Source organism: Coregonus lavaretus (genome assembly GCF_964263955.1).
Source record: "Coregonus lavaretus genome assembly, chromosome: 1".
In the NCBI taxonomy this organism is placed as follows: Eukaryota; Metazoa; Chordata; class Actinopteri; order Salmoniformes; family Salmonidae; genus Coregonus; species Coregonus lavaretus.
The window spans coordinates 16872129-16884430 of NC_139988.1; the positions used below are offsets into that span (position 1 = coordinate 16872129).

At 43.9% G+C, this 12302-nt stretch overlaps 1 protein-coding gene across 1 annotated transcript in view; it reads right to left on the reverse strand.

The window, feature by feature from the left end:
* LOC311129692 (uncharacterized protein) overlaps positions 1–12302 on the reverse strand; it is a 51681-nt gene that overhangs the window by 17281 nt on the left and 22098 nt on the right. The window contains exons 6-9 of the mRNA XM_084162099.1: positions 8688–8846; positions 6715–6914; positions 6478–6552; positions 4793–5008 (exon numbers count right to left, since the gene is read on the reverse strand). Of these exons, the coding sequence (XP_084018225.1) occupies positions 4793–5008; positions 6478–6552; positions 6715–6914; positions 8688–8846 (650 nt within the window). The remainder of the gene's footprint in view (positions 1–4792; positions 5009–6477; positions 6553–6714; positions 6915–8687; positions 8847–12302) is intronic.

Below are 12302 nucleotides of genomic sequence, written 5' to 3' on the forward strand. Positions count from 1 at the left end.
GGAGGAATGCTGCCCATGACCCCAAGAACACCATCCCCACCATCAAACATGGAGGTGGAAACATTATGGTTTGGGGGTGTTTTTCTGCTAAGGGGACAGGACAACTTCACCGCATCAAAAGGGACGATGGACGGGGCCATGTACCGTCAAATCTTGGGTGAGAACCTCCTTCCCTCAGCCAGGGCATTGAAAATGAGTCGTGGATGGGTATTCCAGCATGACAATGACCCAAAACACACGGCCAAGGCAACAAAGGAGTGGCTCAAGAAGAAGCACATTAAGGTCCTGGAGTGGCCTAGCCAGTCTCCAGACCTTAATCCCATAGAAAATCTGTGGAGGGAGCTGAAGGTTCGAGTTGCCAAACGTCAGCCTCGAAACCTTAATGACTTGGAGAAGATCTGCAAAGAGGAGTGGAACAAAATCCCTCCTGAGATGTGTGCAAACCTGGTGGCCAACTACAAGAAACGTCTGACCTCTGTGATTGCCAACAAGGGTTTTGCCACCAAGTACTAAGTCATGTTTTGCAGAGGGGTCAAATACTTATTTCCCTCATTAAAACGCAAATCAATTTATAACATTTCTGACATGCGTTTCTCCTGATTTTTTTGTTGTTATTCTGTCTCTCACTGTTCAAATAAACCTACCATTAAAATTATAGACTGATCATTTCTTTGTCAGTTGGCCAACGTACAAAATCAGCAGAGGATCAAATACTTTTTTCCCCTCACTGTAAGTATTCAGACAATTTGCTATGAGACTCGAAATTGAGCTCAGGTGCATCCTGTTTCCATTGATCATCCTTGAGATGTTTCTACAACTTGGAGTCCACCTGTGGTAAATTCAATTGATTGGACGTGATCTGAAAAGGCACACACTTGTCTATATAAAAGGTCCCACAGTTGACAGTGCATGTCAGAGCAAAAACCAAGCCATGAGGTCGAAGGAATTGTCCGTAGAGCGCCGAGACAGGATTGTTTTGAGGCACAGATCTGGGAAAGGATACCAAACAATGTCTGCAGCATTGAAGGTCCCCAAGAACACAGTGGCATCCATCCTTCAAATAGAAGTAGTTTGGAACCACCAAGACTCCTCATAGAACTGGCAGCCCGGCCAAAATGAGCAATCGGCGGAGAAGGGCCTTGGTCAGGGAGGTGACCAAGAACCCGATGGTCACTCTGACAGAGCTCTAGAGTTCCTCTGTGGAGATGGGAGAACGTTCCAGAAGGACAACCATCTCTGCAGCACTCTACCAATCAGGCCTTTATGGTAGAGTGGCCAGACGGAAGCAACTCCTCAGTAAAAGGCACATAACAGCCCGCTTGGAGTTTGCCAAAAGGCACCTAAAGACTCCAGACCATGAGAAACAACATTCTCTGGTCTGATGAAACCAATATTGAACTCTTTGGCCCGAATGCCAAGCATCACGTCTGGAGGAAACCTGGCATCATCCCTACGGTGAAGCATGGTGGTGGCAGCATCATGCTGTGGGGATGTTTTTCAGCGGCAGGGACTGGGAGACTAGTCAGGATTGAGGGAAAGATGAACGTAGCAAAGTACAGAGAGATCCTTGATGAAAACCTGCTCCAGAGTGCTCAGGACCTCAGACTGGGGCGAAGTTTCACCTTCCAACAGGACAACGACCCTAAGCACACAGCCAAGACAACGCAGGAGTGGCTTCGGGACAAGTCTCTGAATGTCCTTGAGTGGCCCAGCCAGAGCCCGGACTTGAACCCGATCGAACATCTCTGGAGAGACCTGAAAATAGCTGTGCAGCAACGCTCCCCATCCAACCTGACAGAGCTTGAGAGGATCTGCAGAGAATAATGGGAGAAACTCCCCAAATACAGGTGTGCTAAGCTTGTAGTGTCATACCCAAGAAGACTTGAGGCTATAATCGCTGCCAAAGGTGCTTTTTCATTTAAATAAATTAGCAAACATTTCTAAAAATCTGTTTTTGCTTTGTCATTATGGGGTATACTTTTTTCATTATGGGGTAGTGTGTAGATTGATGAGGGAAAAAACAATTTAATCAATTTTAGAATAAGGCTGTAACGTAACAAAATGTTACGTTACAGCCTTATTCTAAAATTGATTAAATTGTTTTTTCCCCTCATCAATCTACACACAATACCCCATAATGAAAAAAGTGAAGGGGTCTGATAACTTTCCTAAGGCACGGTATGTACCCTATAGGTATCATCACATCTGTGAGCTGTTGGCACGTGCCACGACCAAAGTAGGCACATTCGCAATACAAACGCAGTATTTGTTTTGACAAAACCATCAGTAGAATTGAAATTGCGATGGAAACCCATGTAACGTATATTTTTTATTCGGTACATGGGAATTTAACCACAAAAGTTTTGTATGTGCACTACTACTTTTATCCGCAACAAGTCAGTTTGATGGAAACACATCTCTGAAAACCTGTCGCCAATGGGATGGAAACCTAGCTATTGACACAGAAGCTGCTTTTGGGATACTTTTTACTTGATGTATAAAGGGATAATCTGCAATTGCTACATCAAATAGTTTTTATTTTAAATTAATGATATGTACTCATTGATTTTTAAAGAATACAATTGATGAGGGATGGATAGTAAGAGAGGTTTCTCTCTAGAGGGAGACGTAGTGAAGTAGCCTGGTCCCAGATCTGCATGTACTTATGGAATAACAACAATACTCAGTTGGCTAAAGCAGAAACAGATCTGGGACCAGGTTAGCGGTGAAGCAATGAGCTGATGGTGACAGAGGGACACAGCCTTACTTGTCTAGGGGGGATAGTGTGGCTGTAGAGGGGGGAGGGCTTGTAGACAGTGGGCGGAGAGTACTCCTCCCCAAGGCACCCATCCTGATTGGTGAAAGGCAAGGTCTGCTGATCGCAGCGACAGCCAATCGAAGTAGTTGCCCAAATTGGGGGAAGAAGTAGGCAAGACAGGGAAGGGACAGGAAGGAGGATACCAAAAGAAGACGGGACAGGAAGAAATACAGAGAGAAGAAAATGTTAACGAGACAAGAGGGACTTGGAGAACAGTCAAAGTCACAGAGGTTGCGTCCCAAATGGCACCCTATTCTTTTTTTAATGCACTACCTTTGACCAAGGCTTATAGGGCTCTATATATATACAGTGGGGAGAACAAGTATTTGATACACTGCCGATTTTGCAGGTTTTCCTACTTACAAAGCATGTAGAGGTCTGTAATTTTTATCATAGGTACACTTCAACTGTGAGAGACGGAATCTAAAACAAAAATCCAGAAAATCACATTGTATGATTAAGTAATTAATTTGCATTTTATTGCATGACATAAGTATTTGATCACCTACCAACCAGTAATAATTCCGTCTCTCACAGACCTGTTAGTTTTTCTTTAAGAAGCCCTCCTGTTCTCCACTCATTACCTGTATTAACTGCACCGGTTTGAACTCGTTACCTGTATAAAAGACACCTGTCCACACACTCAATCAAACAGACTCCAACCGCTCCACAATGGCCAAGACCAGAAAGCTGTGTAAGGACATCAGGGATAAAATGGTAGACCTGCACAAGGCTGGGATGGGCTACAGGACAATAAGCAAGCAGCTTGGTGAGAAGGCAACAACTGCTGGCGCAATTATTAGAAAATGGAAGAAGTTCAAGATGACGGTCAATCACCCTCGGTCTGGGGCTCCATGCAAGATCTCACCTCATGGGGCATCAATGATCATGAGGAAGGTGAGGGATCAGCCCAGAACTACACGGCAGGACCTGGTCAATGACCTGAAGAGAAATGGGACCACAGTCTCAAAGAAAACCATTAGTAACACACTACGCCGTCATGGATTAAAATCCTGCAGCGCACGCAAGGTCCCCCTGCTCAAGCCAGCGCATGTCCAGGCCCGTCTGAAGTTTGCCGATGATCCAGAGGAGGAATGGGAGAAGGTCATGTGGTATGATGAGACAAAAATATAGCTTTTTGGTCTAAACTCCACTCGCCGTGTTTGGAGGAAGAAGAAGGATGAGTACAACCTCAAGAACACCATCCCAACCGTGAAGCATGGAGGTGGAAACATGATTATTTGGGGATGCTTTTCTGCAAAGGGGACAGGACGACTGCACCGTATTGAGGGGAGGATGGATGGGGCCATGTATCGCGAGATCTTGGCCAACAACCTCCTTCCCTCAGTAAGAGCATTGAAGATGGGTCGTGGCTGGGTCTTCCAGCATAACGACCCGAAACACACAGCCAGGGCAACTAAGGAGTGGCTCCGTAAGAAGCATCTCAAGGTCCTGGAGTGGCCTAGCCAGTCTCCAGACCTGAACCCAATAGAAAATCTTTGGAGGGAGCTGAAAGTCCGTATTGCCCAGCGACAGCCCCGAAACCTGAAGGATCTGGAGAAAGTCTGTATGGAGGAGTGGGCCAAAATCCCTGCTGCAGTGTGTGCAAACCTGGTCAAGACCTACAGGAAACGTATGATCTCTGTAATTGCAAACAAAGGTTTCTGTACCAAATATTAAGTTCTTCTTTTCTGATGTATCAAATACTTATGTCATGCAATAAAATGCAAATTAATTACTTAAAAATCATACAATGTGATTTTCTGGATTTTTATTTATTTATTCCATCTCTCACAGTTGAAGTGTACCTATGATAAAAATTACAGACCTCTACATGCTTTGTAAGTAGGAAAACCTGCAAAATCGGCAGTGTATCATATACTTGTTCTCCCCACTGTATATATAGCACTATACAGGGAATAGCGTGCAATTTGGGATGTAACCAGAGAGCGTTGTGATGTCTGAGGAACCAACCTTGTCATAACAAGGCCCAGGGTCGCCAGGCCCCATCTCTTTGGAACCAGGTGAACGGTAGAGCATCCCTCCTCCTCCCCCCACTCCTCTCTGCCCTCCTTTACGCATCTCTCCATTGTAGTCATTCAGGCCCATCCCTCGCATCTCTCCCTCCATTTTCTTATCCTGAGGAGGACCAGGGGCCAAGTCCAGAGGCCGCCTGCTAGGATCATCACCCTACAAACACAGCACATTTCTTCATCACTACCACCATCATAATCAATCCCAACATGGCTATGACATGACATCAGGGCATAAAATTAACACCAGCCAAATGCGGGTGGATTTAGGTATTGGCGGGTAAGAATGTCTATTTCACCAGTCACGTAGGCGGGTGGTCGATTTGCAGGGCTCTACAGTGCGAGCATTATGTTCACATTTGGGACTCCCAATCACGGCCAGTTGTGATACAGCCCTGGATCAAACCTGGGTCTGTAGTGACGCCTCTAGCACTGCAAAGCAGTGCCTTAGACCACAGCGCCACTCGAGAAGCCCTGCAGTAGCTGTTTTGAGAGCATTTCTGCCGTTATGTTTCATAGCTGCTAATCGCATAAAGAATTACGGATCTATGACCACCCTCGCGCAGCAACACTGCCTGGCTAGGGAGCTTTGTGCAGTGTGCTGATAGATACATTTTTGGAGGCACTGCGCACAGGCATAAAAGTTGATCAAATGTACTTGAAAGTCTACAAAGTGAGACTTTGTCCTCGTGTTTCTTGGCTATTTAGATTGTTTTGATCACAAGGTCGGTTGTTTTTCAATGTTACTTTGAATCTACTGCTTCAACTGATAGCGAAGAGATGCTGTCTACTACTAGTCAGATCCAAAATCTCACACACACACGACTGACTCCAGAGGCCCCGTTACCACAGTAATCTCCTGCACTTAAAGTGGAAGCTGAATACTTTAACTCATCTGATATTTTGATTAAAAGACTCAGGTCACAAAATGTTTTATGAAATGTAGCTATATATATATACACACACACACAGCAAAAAAAGAAACATCCCTTTTTCAGGACCCTGTCTTTCAAAGATAATTTGTGAAAATCCAAATAACTTCACAGATCTTCATTGTAAAGGGTTTAAACACTGTTTCCCACTGAACCATAAACAATTAATGAACATGCACCTGTGGAACAGTCGTTAAGACGCTAACAGCTTACAGACGGTAGGTCACAGTTATGAAAACTTAGTTTTCTTTTGTTCAGGGACACATTATTCCATTTCTGTTAGTCACATGTCTGTGGAACTTGTTCAGTTTATGTCTCAGTTTTTGAATCTTGTTATGTTCATACAAATATTTACACATTAAGTATGCTGAAAATAAACGCAGTTGACAGTGAGGACGTTTCTTTTTTTGCTGAGTTTATATCACATTACTTCTTACTAATACATTTTTTGGAAACATTAGGCATCGTCATCAGTTTTTCTATATATCTTTTTAAAAATAATTATGGCAAAAACATATTTGGCCATCTACCTGCCACACAAAAAGTTAATTTTAGGCCCTGCTTGGCATGTCATCCTCATTGTAATAGCTACAACAAAACATATCTCACTACATACAGTATCTCAAACAACCTATGCCTGCCCATACAGTGGATGCCTATGGACTCTAAACCTTGTATTTGCTCTGAAACTTACCAGGAGCCCCATGTTGGAGAACTGTTTGTTCATGGGGTTCATCCAGGAGTCTCCTCCTCCACTCTTCAATGGAGCCTGCGAGACAAACATACATATATAACATTTCTGCCACAAACATAGTCAAACAAAAAGTAATCTTCACATCAAAAGGCCTCATCAAAAATCTAACTCCTCTCAAGTATTTGAATGAGGAAACAACCAAACAAACCTCCCCCCTCATTGTGGATGCTTTTCTACCTTGTTGTTGGGCTTCTTGCCCCCGTGACCTTGGCCCCAGCCCCCACTGTTGTAGGAAGAGCTGCTGCCCTGGGACCCAGCGCTGCTCCACACCCCTCCTCCTCCCTCCTCCTCTTCCTCCCAGCTGGAGTGACGAGAGGCTGCCACAGAGCCCTGGTCGCCCTCACCCCAGCCTCCTTCTTGCATAGACTTTGAACCTGCTAGGGAAATAACAATGACTAGCATTATTACGCCATAAGAACATAATAATAACATATTACCATGTTAACAAAATGCTGTGTTATGATGACAATGCAAATATGTGACTGTCTGGATTCTTTGGGAGACTAAATCAAGTCACTCTGCAAAGGTGACTCGTCACACAGCTACGCTTACGCAATACAGTGCATTCGGAAAGTATTCAGACCCCTTCCCTTTATCCACATTTTGTTACGTTACAGCCTCATTCTAAAATGGATTAAATAAACGTTTTCCCTCATCAATCTACACACAATACCCCATAATGACAAAGCGAAAACAGGTTTAGAAATGTTTGCAAATGTATGAAGTACATAAGTATTCAGACCCTTTGCTATGAGACACGGAATTGAGCTTCCATTGATCATCCTTGAGATGTTTCTACAACTTGATTGGAGTCCACCTGTAGTAAATGTAATTGATTGGACAAGATTTGGAAAGGCACACACTTGTCTATATAAGGTCCCACAGTTGACAGCGCATGTCAGAGCAAAAACCAAGCAACGAGGTCAAATAAATTGTCCGTAGAGCTCCGAGACAGGATTGTGTTGAGGCACAGATCTGGGGAAGGGTACCAAAAAATGTCTACAGCATTGAAGGTCCCCAAGAACACAGTGGCTTCCATCATTCTTAAATGGAAGAAGTTTGGAACCACCAAGACTTCCTAGAGCTGGCCACCAAGCCAATCTGAGCAATCGGGGGAGAAGGGCCTTGGTCAAGGAGGTGACTAAGAACCCGATGGTCACTCTGACAGAGCTCCAGAGTTCCTCTGTGGAAATGGGACAGCCTTCCAGAAGTACAACCATCTCTGCAGCACTCCACCAATCAGGCCTTTATGGTAAAGTGGCCAGACGGAAGCCGCCACTCAGTAAAAGGCACATGACAGCCCGCTTGGAGTTTGCCAAAAGGCACCTAAGGACTCTCAGACCTTGAGAAACAACATTCTCTGGTCTGATAAAACCAAGCTTGAACTCTTTGGCCTGAATGCCAAGCGTCACGTCTGGAGGAAACCTAGCACCATCCCTACGGTGAAGCATGGTGGTGGCAGCATCATGCTGTGGGGATGTTTTTCAGTGACAGGTACAGGGAGACTAGTCAGGATCGAGGGAAAGATGAACGGAGCAAAGTACAGAGAGATCCTTGATGAAAACCTGCTCCAGAGCACTCAGGACCTCAGACTGGGGCTAATGTTCACCTTCCAACAGGACAACAACCCTAAGCACACAGCCAAGACAATGCAGGAGCAGCTTCGGGACAAGTCTTTGAATGCACTTGAGTGGCCAAGCCCGAGCCCGGCCTTGAACATCTCTGGAGAGACCTGAAAATAGCTGTGCAGCGACATTCCCCATCCAACCTGACAGAGCTTGAGAGGATCTGCAGAGAAAAATTAGAGAAACTCCCCAAATACAGGTGTGCAAGGCTTGTAGCATCATACCCAAGAAGAATCAAGGCAGTAATCGCTGCCAAAGGTGCTTCAACAAAGTACTGAGTAAAGGGTCTGAATACTTATGTAAATGTGATAAAATCAATTGTTTAAAAACATATTTTTGCTTTGTCATTATGGGGTATTGTGTGTAGATTGATGAGGGATTTTTTTTTTTTGAATAAGGCTGTAACGTAACAAAATGTGGAAAAAGTAAAGTTGCCTGAATACTTTCCGAAAGCACTGTACCTATAGTTAGACAATCAGCCATCATCAGGTCTTTTTGAGACTTTACAGTAGTTAGTTCCCTTACCAGATTTGATGGGGTTGGGTGAGGGGTTTCCCCAGCCAGAGGTGGTCTTCCCAGGGTCTTCCCAGCCGGTGGGGGTCTCAGTGGGTTTCCCCCAGGCTGCAGTGCCATTGTCCACCGGGGGGTCCGAGGGAGAGCCACCGTCCCAGGCGGACGATGGAGCTACACACAGGAAAACATTGGGATCAATCCATCAGTGATAGTGGTTTGTTTGATTTATGTACTGTGCTCTATAGAATTATGAAAAATCGTTAACAATTTACAATAAGGTTCCATTTGTAAAGGGTTTATAAAGGGTTTGTATTTACGTTATTAACGGTTATAATAATTTGTAACTGCATTATAAAACATTAATAAATGGGGTATAACAAATTGGTCAAAATAGTGCTATAGCCAGTCCGTGCTTGCCAAATAGTGAGCCACTATTTACCTCCAGCTATTAACCATTTATAAATGCACATAATATTGAACCCTTGTGTCAAGCAAAATTATTATTATAAATTTTGTTTGTATTTTACCCTGTTTTTCTCCCCAATTTCGTGATATCCAATTGTGATCCAATTACGATCTTGTCTCATATCGCTGCAACTCCCCAACGGGCTCGGGAGAGGCGAAGGTCGAGTCATGCGTCCTTAACACCCGATCGCTTAACCCGGAAGCCAGCCGCACCAATGTATCGGAGGAAACACCATTCAACTGACGACCGAAGTCAGTCTGCACAAGGAGTCGCTAGAGCGCGATGAGCCAAGTCAAGGCCCCCCGGCCTAACCCGGATGACGTTGGGCCATTTGTGCGCCGCCCTATGGGACTCCCCGTCACGGCCGGTTGTGACACAGCCTGGGATCGAACCCGGGTCTGTAGTGACGCCTTAGACCGCTACGCCACTCGGGAGGCCCTATGCAACCTTATTTTCAACGGTCGCAATTAAACAATTGTTATTTTCTCACTTTTGGGTGTGATTCATTGTTGCTCTGTCCCAGGCACAGAAATGGTTGGTTTTCAGACCAATGGTCAACTCCCATGATGTGTCTTGCTCCACGTTTAAAACCCTGATGATGCATTGGTACACTTAGCTATTTATTCGAGGAATGAAGGCCTCATCTGAAGATCTCAAGCCATATTATTGGTGTGTTTCGCTGGTGTCTGAGAAATTCCCGACTTTGTGATACAGTATCTGCCCATCTGTGAATCTGCGCTTGAAATAAAGACCTGGAACGTGTTCAGAATTTTGTATTGACACTGACATAATGTGACAGTGCTTTGTGAAGAATCAGGATGTACGTGGCTATGAGAAGAGTGCAAAGGCCAGACAGAAGAGATTGCGCAAAAGAAACGTTCACAAGATTAAAATGTTTAGGGTAAATTCTCTACGCAATTTTTCACTTTTGGATACAGAACTTTTGCTGGATGATTTAGCACGGTGCTCAACTAGCTAAGTTGATAGCTAGCATCTCTGTCCTACCTAGCTAGCTAGGAAATGTTAGCTAGCATTAGTTAAAACCTAAAACGTATTTTTTTTAGACTTGGCGCTCCAGTACGCTTGCCGTGCGGTAGCAGAGAGAACAGTCTACGACTAGGGTGGCTGGAGTCTGACAATTTTTAGGGCCTTCCTCTGACACCGCCTGGTATAGGGCCATACACACTACCCTCTGTAGTGCCTTGCAGTCAGATGCCGAGCAGTTGCTATACCAGGCGGTGATGCAACCAGTCAGGATGCTCTCGACGGTGCAGCTGTATAACTTTTTGAGGATCTGAGGACGCATGCCAAATCTTTTCAGTCTCCTGAGGGGGACCATGATAGTTTGTTGGCGAGGTGGACACCAAGGTATGAGGTATAAGGTATACTTTTAGCAGTTATGTTGATAACTAATTTATAAATGTTTATAGGTCTGTCACTTTAAAATAAGGTATACTTATAGAAGTAAATCATTTCTAGATGATTTGAGAGGTCACTCAGAGCTTAGACATAATGTACTTATAGGTACTCATCACTACATACGAGAGAAGATTCAACACTGTTAAACATGTTCAGTCAATGAACGGTTGGTATGAAGACCAAAACATTCAATGTTATGACAGGATACCTCCTCCACTGTTTCACTAAGCAAAGGTACTACGGTTACCATTTCACACCAGGGCATTCACCATATTTGTATTATCACAGAGAAGTGGTAAGTGTGATATAATCTGGTCAGCTGTAATATGTTAGGAATGATGATTGAACAATGTCCTGGATGTACATTTGGCCAGGGCATCAGGGTTTCAAAGGTGAGTCGACACATCATGATTACCAACCTCTTCTGTTCCTGGGACAGAGCAACACAGCATCACACCCAAAAGTGGGAAAATAAGTATTGTTCAACTGTGCAACTATTGAAAATAAGGTCTTATAAGTGCTTGTAAGTGCATTTATAAAATGGTTAATAACTGGAGGTAAACATTTGGCTCACTATTTGGCAAACACTCACCAGTTATTGCACTATTTTGACTAATGCAATGTGACCATTTATGAAATGGTTTATAATTAGGGATGTTAACAGTTAACCCTTAAATCGGTTAGCCGCCGAAAATACATTTGACCGGTCATGCTTATTGGTCTATAGGTTAATTTGCATAATTTAGTGGAATTAAATTGGGGCGTGTGTATTTTCGTTAGTCATCATGCATCTTATTTATCACACGCACACAGAGCCTAGTTTGAGGAGCGGAATAACCTATCACCTGTCAAACAGTGCCAGAGTAGCTCCTTTTGTAAGCCCAGTCATTGCGCAACAAATAACAATTCTAAATGCAATCGCGTGATTAATAACGTTGATGGCCACGACTAAAAGGGAGCTATTTTTTATTTCTCAACCTCAACTCGTACTTAAAGCGTGCCTCCCATTTGCCATTCGAGTGCATAGGCTATAGTCAACAGTAGGCATGCCACCAGCGCATCATCCATTGCAATGTGAGCTTGAGGCAGTTATTATTTGAAAGCTGAACATTTTTACTTTACTTCAAATAATGAGGCATGTCTTACCTTGCTTCAAAATAGCCTTGCGAAAATACATCCATAGAAACGTGGAGGCAATTATTTTATAAAGACTTCCTGATGCCATTAACCAGCATTTCTCTCCTGTTCTATTGGTTTTCTTGTCCAGAAACCAAAGGCACAATCCTTGACATATTAGCAACCCATCATAGTTGTTGTTATAAATTCCCCCTCTTTCTACGTTTCTAACACAGATTTTCATGTCTGTCACATATGGAACCGCTCGCATTAGGTATGCTGTTTAGAAAGATATATCTCCACAATTTGCGGAAAATGACTTTTTATTAGTGGCTTCATTACAGGAGTTGCATGTTAAATAATAGGCTATAGCCTTTTGTCTGTAAGACGATAGGCTTGCTATTGTTGAATGTTCCATTAAGCTCTTAATGAAACGTGCGGTCCTTGTATGCATGCTTACAGAGAGGAAGAGGCGAAGCGAGAGGTTTCACTCGCGGCAAAATCTGTCCAAAACAAGCCCAACGCGTTTCTGTGTCGCCTGCCTTCCAGCCTTGGGACGACTACCATTGTCAGGGCGGAGAAATAAGCATCTCATAATTATATACAGATCTGTTGATAGTATTTTC